Raw genomic sequence first — 7,276 nt, forward strand, 5'->3', positions numbered from 1 at the left:
GCTCGCAGTCTAGGACAATACCAAGGAAGGTCAATGATGGTGATGGCCCTTCGAGCTGGGATGGAGCAAAGAGGAGTGCCGAGATACGTGAACGCCCGGAGGGGGATGGTGAGTTGCTGGTTGGCTGCAGCCAAACCAGTGGAGATATCGAAAAAGTCATCGAGGTAGTGAAGCCGGTGATCTATAGCAAACTCGTGCTGCATGATCCAGTTGACTGCTGTGGCTACTGAGTCAAAGACGGCTGGGCAGGAGCGGAGGCCGAAAGGCAGAAAGCGCTCGTAGTAGTAGGAGCCTTCCCAGCGAAGTCCTGACGGCGGACTGGGATCTGCCGAAATGCACTGCGTACATCGAGCTTGGATAAATACACAGGCTGTGGGCATGACATGATGATGTTGATCGTGTTGTCAATGCTCGCGTAGTGCAGAGAGAGCGGCTCGGCAGGAATGCTGTCGTTCGCGCCGGTGCCTTCCGGACTAGACAGATGGTGGATCATTCGCGGCTTGCCGTTCTTTTTGGGGATGGCACCAATACCAGAGCGGCGCATAAACTGAAATGGAGGTGACGGAAATGGGCCTGTGGTCTCGCTGCGGGCGCAGGAAGCGGCTAATTGCTCGGATATAAATGCCGAGTGAGTGAAAGCCAATGGTAGATTATTAGAGAAAACCGAAATGTCGTGTTGGCCGGCAGATCCAAGAGTAAAGCCACGGCGCAGGCCATGGAGAACATACGCAACACATGATTGATCTGAGTGGTTACGTAACAGGCGGGCAAAGTGGTCAGCTAGCAGTGTGGTGTCTGCAGAGTGTATAGGAAAGAAGCTACGTACCGAGTCAAGCGATTCAGTAGCCATTCTGCTAGGAGCGGCGGGGTGGCCGATTGGCTCCGCGCTGCTGCTGGTTGCACATGATGCATGGGTGGTCCTTGCCACACTGGCTGCAGGTGTGGGAGAAGCGGCACGACGACGAAGAACAGCGACCTCCATTGAAGTTGCGGCAGATTTCTTGGCCGTCGCTGGTATGGTTGCGACCACTGGAGGTCAATGCTGCTGGCTTCGGGACGAAAAGGACACAAACCGCCCCTGGATGGACCGTCTTACATTGAGCGCATTTTGGGTGTGCATGGCCTGTGACAGCTATCTGCCATAGGTTCACGTCGATGGTGTCCAACCTCTTCGTGCCTGGTTACTGGGCCACGAGCATCTGCAGCTGGCGGTCGTACTCTAGCCACGCGCTTGGGAAGAACTGGCGGTTAGCAGTCAGGATCAACTGCTGGTACGCAATCAGTTCAGCAGTGCGGTGTAGGGCAGCAGCCGTGATAACAGACATGTATGTGGTCCATGCCTCGAGCCGGGTAGCTACATGTGTAATTATCGTGAACCTTGCGACGCACCTGCTTCGCGTCATCCGACTCAACGATATTTAGCTGGCTATCGTTATTCGGGCTGTGCACCAGCCGGAATGTTGGGCCGGAAGTGTGCAAGAATTTCAGGCAACAAACTTGAAAAAATCTACGAACTCCCCTCGCAAGATACGTTCTTGCACAGCCTTGGGCACAGCTGGTGCAGGTGGCTGATCGGGTGGGTTACAGGAGCTTGGCCTGGCGTAGTGGCGGCAGCTGCCGCATTGCCTTGGCCTTGGGTGAGGAGCGGCACAATGCTCTCCGATAATAATAAAATGGCGGCCGACAAAGCCGACTACACCTCGTCCCGTACGGGAGCGCAGAGATCCGTTGAGCCCGCGTCGCCTGAGCTGGCGGAGGAGGCATTGGTGCACGTCAGGCTTCTGGGCTCGCGAGCCGTGTCCGCACTGTCATGTTGCTGGTTCTCCTGGCCGGAGCAGACCTCACTACCAAGGGCTAGTTGTGCCAGCAAACGGTCCTGTAAAATACTTTTACTAAGTTTCCTTTCGGATTCAAGCCGCGCTGAGAAGGCTCGCCGCGGAGGGCTTGGCAAGGCATTGCCTTGGCAGTGGCGACAGTAAGGTCAGACATACTGAAGAACTACGGTGTCGAGGTGACACTCGGGCTGGCAGCAAAGCTACGAAAGGAAAAGAAACACTGCTGAAGCACGATCCGTTGTCTGGAAGAGCACAACAGGGCAAGCAAGATTTGTTTTTTCTTTACCGCAAAAATGGGCTGGTGCCATTTGTGATTACGCAGCAAAACAAAGCGCATGACGTCAGTCTTGAATGCAGTACAAAGCAATGCAGTGCAGTGTGTGCGCTAGTTCGGATTGTTGCTAACAAGTACTAGCACAGCTAGTACACCATTATCGCATTTTGGTCTCAGAGGAAACTCTACTAGTAGTAGTTAATCTTCTGACTGTAGATGGTGTCATAATGTAATTATGGGCACAGCCACCTTGAAGCATGTATAGTCCTTGCACTACAGGGCACTGCACAAATCCTTCCAGCTTCCGCGGTTCTGCGCAATCTCGTGTAGGCGCTATAGGTCGTGCAGGTTATCAAGTTGACCATTGCCAGACATCTTCAGATCGGCTGAGAGACCGACTGGACAGTGGTGTGAGGTCAGCCCCTCCATTTCTTGGTGTGGGGACAGCCCCTCCATTTCTCGGTGTGGGGACAGCACCTCCATTTCTTGGTGTGGGGTCAGCCCCTCCATTTCTTGGTGTGGGGACAGCCCCTGCCTTTCTTGGTGTGGGGTCAGCCCCTCCATTTCTTGGTGTGGGGACAGCCCCTCCATTTCTTGGTGTGGGGTCAGCCCCTCCATTTCTTGGTGTGGGGTCAGCCCCTCCATTTCTTGGTGTGGGGTCAGCCCCTCCATTTCTTGGTGTGGGGTCAGCCCCTCCATTTCTTGGTGTGGGGTCAGCCCCTCCATTTCTTGGTGTGGGGTCAGCCCCTCCATTTCTTGGTGTGGGGTCAGCCCCTCCATTTCTTGGTGTGGGGTCAGCCCCTCCATTTCTCGGTGTGGGGACAGCACCTCCATTTCTTGGTGTGGGGTCAGCCCCTCCATTTCTTGGTGTGGGGACAGCCCCTGCCTTTCTTGGTGTGGGGACAGCCCCTCCATTTCTTGGTGTGGGGACAGCCCCTCCATTTCTTGGTGTGGGGTCAGCCCCTCCATTTCTTGGTGTGGGGTCAGCCCCTCCATTTCTTGGTGTGGGGTCAGCCCCTCCATTTCTTGGTGTGGGGTCAGCCCCTCCATTTCTTGGTGTGGGGTCAGCCCCTCCATTTCTTGGTGTGGGGTCAGACCCTCCATTTCTTGGTGTGGGGTCAGCCCCTCCATTTCTTGGTGTGGGGTCAGCCCCTCCATTTCTTGGTGTGGGGTCAGCCCCTCCATTTCTTGGTGTGGGGTCAGCCCCTCCATTTCTTGGTGTGGGGTCAGCCCCTCCATTTCTTGGTGTGGGGTCAGCCCCTCCATTTCTTGGTGTGGGGTCAGCCCCTCCATTTCTTGGTGTGGGGTCAGCCCCTCCATTTCTTGCCATCCTTGTTTTAAAGTAGTGCTTTATTGCCCTTCTTGCCGGACACTCATCGGGAAAAACGAAGAATGTGGCCCAGCAAATGTCACTGCGTCCTCTTCACGCCATGGCTCAGAAGCTCTGCGCTGCATCACTGGTAAAGGGCCACATTGGAGACTTTCTGCGGCCATTTTACTTGGGTTTGTGATCTGAGCTGCCGCCGATGAAACGCGTTAAGCTGCTCCAGTGTGGACTTGGTCAGAGCCCAAGTGCTTGAGTTATATAGGAGAATAGGAAGTACAAGTAATGCCTTGTACAATCTGACTCTCCACTTCTCGCTGATGATGGATCCTCTCTTCCAAAGTGACCACAAAGATGCAAATGGTGCGCCTTCCAGGTTCTTCCTGCGGGCGACGTCCTCACAGTCCCCCAGTAGCGAACCAAGTTTCCTTGTCATACGCCATTCCTCCTAAATGCGATCTGCTCTTCTGATGAGAGTCACGCATTCTGTTTTGTCCGGACTCGTGCCTAGGCTCCACTGTTGCAGTACGTGTCAGGCAACTGGCTCCAGGTCCCTTAGCCATGGAGGCTTGCAGGCTTGAGATACACTCAAGAAGTCGGTGTCATCTGCGAATATGATTTCCTGTGGGAGTGCGTTTTCGGCAATGCAACGCGGCAGGGATGACTGCCGGACCTCTCCCAGTGCCGCCTGGAGGTAGATCACAAATAGCAGCGGTGAGAGTTCATCTCCCTGTGGAGTACCAACCGTGGTTGGCAATGGCTCTGAGTAAGGGTGAGCTGTGAGTACTGTGAATAATATTCTCTCATGTACATACAAAGCATGTCTCTGTACAACGACCCTGCAAAGTAGCCTTTCATGTTCCTTGTATGCCTGTTGGTCCAGGGTGCATCCGAAGCCCTCGTGGTAACGCTTGCCGACTCTCTTCGGAGGAGTTTGTATTAATCGGAACTATAATGGACATGGACGTGGCCGAAGGAATATCAATGGACAGACTCTGGTGGACTTCTGCGAGTCAAACAAGCTATACTTTGCCAACACGACTTTCCAGCATGCTGCACGCCACAAGACCATTTGGACAAGATAAAGGAGAGACATGGGTTCTGGAAAGACTGTACCAATCTACAACCAGATTGATTATGTCGTGTGTAGAGAAGGGCAAAGGCGACTGCTGAGGGACAGCCGGAGCTACGGAGGCATTTGCATTTCCACAGACCATCGTTTGGTTGTGGCCGACATCCAGCTCGACAGACTCGACGGGATAATGGCAAAGCATGATGTAGCACGAAAGGTCTCCTCTGCTAAGAAACAATTCAATGTGCCAAAACTAGTGCAGAGCACTGGTGCTCAACAGAAGTACCGTAAGGAAGTGGAGAGAATGTTACCATTGCCTTCTGCGGATGAATCGAGCCAAGAATACCTCAGCAAAGCCATGAGTGCCATCAAGCAGGCTGCTGCTGCTGCAGTGGGATATGCCAACAAGCCGAGAAATAGACATTGCACACTGGACCCGGAGATTGATGCATTATCGGAAACACAGAAGGATTTGCGTCTCCGTATTATGAATACCGTCGGCAATGACAAGGCCGCATAGCTCAAGCAAGAGCGAAACCGTATATCGCATAAGATTCGAAGACGCTGCAGGGAGAATGCTGAGCGGAGACTAGATGCTATGGCAGAGGAAGTGGAGAGGCAGAAGGATGGAGCCCAAATGTACAAGGCTGTTGCACTGTTGACAAGGAAGAAAGCACCAAGACCAGTTGTTGAGGATGTCGATGGCCATATTGTTGGCAATGCAGCGGAGTCCGTTGATATTATCAAAGGCCATTTTTGTAAACAATTCAGTGTGCCAGGTGGCGAAATCCTGGAACCCTTTGTCGGAGAGCCAAGGCCATTACAACGACCTATTACGACTGAAGAGCTGCAGCAAAGTATCACCAGGCTAAACAACAACAGATCGTCAGGCCCAGACGGTGTAGCAGCGGAGCTGCTGAAGTATGCAGGGCCCATGTTAATCGGAAACCTAACTGATTGCCTTAATCGTATGTTCGAGCATCATAGCCCTCTTGATCTGGGATCAGGAATCGTCATCCCTCTCTAAAAGCCAATAAGAAGCGAGGTCCACCAGCCAATCTAAGGCCCATTGTTCTTTTGGACTCCGTATGGAAAGCTGTTTCACTGGTGGCTCTCCGGAGGATTCAACCAGCTGTCAACGATTATCTGAGCGCTACCCACAGTGGTTTCCGACCTGGAAGGTCAACCGCTGATGCTGTGTGGACCCATCGCTGGCTCGCTGCATTAACCCAGAAACACCGCACAACAATTGAAGTGCTCGGGATAAACATGTCGAAGGCATTTGACACTGTTTCCAGGGCCAAGCTTTTGACAGTAATGGAACCCATTGTCGGCGAAGACAACATCCGACTCATCCGCGTGCTTCTATGCAACACTACCCTACGCATCCGCTTAACAGTTTCAACAGTTTCGCCATCGGCAAAACACAGCAACCCTTACAATACACGAAAGTACGCACAGCGTGCACCTGTGTGTCTATGGCATAATCCGTAAAAAAAACACATGCACGGCCCACCTGGAAGGAAGGGAACAAAAAATTAGAATAATCCTTACCTGGTTTTGTTTCATTGTTATCCGCTGGCTTCACCTGCAAAGGGCGTGCCATCTGCACCCGAACACAGAACAAAACAGGACAAAGAATGACGAAAAGGTACAGAGAAAAATGCTTTGACTAAACACCGTACACTTATACGTAACATCAAAAAATACAGCACACGTGGAACATTATTCACCGACTCGGACTTCGTACTGCATGCATTGGGCCGGTTGGGTACACACTCCGAAAGAGGACCAAAAGTAGACTAACTTACACCAGGGAGTTGGCGAACGTCATGGAGAGCCTTTATGGCCTTGTCCGCGCTGTCCTTGTTCTCATATGTTAGGAAGCAACATCCTGCGTGGCAAGTGAAAACATGAAAAATACTACCAGTCCATTTCAAGAACATACAACCAATACATTTCAAGAACGGTTATCAAATTTATTTCAAGCAACACCTCACATACAGGGAAGGTACAAAGGCGAATTGTGTCACATGTAAAGAACAATGCAACTCAAGGCAAGGCAGAAAGTCACCGTGAAGAAACCAATTCCCATTTCTACAATTATTTGAAAATTACTCACCTTTATGATGGTCTGTAACCCGGTCCTTGAGGACTTTCAAGTCCACGATAGTTCCAAACTCGGAGAATATCGGTTGAAGTTCTTTCTCAAAGTAGGACCGTGGTATCTGGCCGACAAAGAGCTTCACTGGCTCTTGGAGAACCCCTGGCTTGTGGTCTCCATTTTGATAATCCATTAGTTGAAGCAGAGGGCGAGGAGAGAGATACTCCTTCGAGCTGACTCTGTACGGACTGCATTATTGACGGTGGTTCACAGTCGTCCGAGAAGAAGAAAATAAGAACCGGCAGAGCGAGGGTATGAGCTGAACTGAACTGCTAGATGTACGAAACAAGAAATGAAAGTGTACTTTACTTCGCACTTCTGTGCCGCCACCAGCAGCAAGCACAGTTTCAGATGCGAACAAGACACACAGCGTGGACGTCGGCGATAAATTTCTCAAACACTCCGTTAACCCCTCGCGGATTTTTTTGCTTCCCTGGCGCGAGTACCGAGTGGCCATGGAAACTCACACAGTGGATCAAGTACATAAGTGGATATCCAGGTTTCAACAGTGCTCAACACCACAGGGGCGGAGCGTAACCACAAAGGTCAAAACTGAGAATGGTTTCACCAAGAGTAGGTAAAAACTGTTCATCTACTCTTGGTTTCA

At 51.7% G+C, this 7,276-nt stretch overlaps 1 protein-coding gene across 2 annotated transcripts in view; it reads right to left on the reverse strand.

The window, feature by feature from the left end:
* The window catches only part of LOC135830422 (CUGBP Elav-like family member 5), a 13,704-nt gene extending 6,659 nt beyond the window's left edge, over positions 1-7,045 (reverse strand). For both annotated transcript variants that reach the window (XM_065342679.1, XM_065342680.1), the window contains exons 1-3: positions 6,628-7,045; positions 6,317-6,399; positions 6,060-6,111 (exon numbers count right to left, since the gene is read on the reverse strand). Coding sequence is in view for 1 of the 2 variants with exons in the window: in XM_065342680.1 (XP_065198752.1) it covers positions 6,060-6,111; positions 6,317-6,399; positions 6,628-6,802 (310 nt within the window). In the remaining variant the exon portion in view is untranslated. The remainder of the gene's footprint in view (positions 1-6,059; positions 6,112-6,316; positions 6,400-6,627) is intronic.
* Positions 7,046-7,276: the final 231 nt, after the last annotated feature.

Source organism: Sycon ciliatum, unplaced genomic scaffold, assembly GCF_964019385.1.
Source record: "Sycon ciliatum unplaced genomic scaffold, ocSycCili1.1 SCAFFOLD_287, whole genome shotgun sequence".
NCBI classification, from domain to species: Eukaryota; Metazoa; Porifera; class Calcarea; order Leucosolenida; family Sycettidae; genus Sycon; species Sycon ciliatum.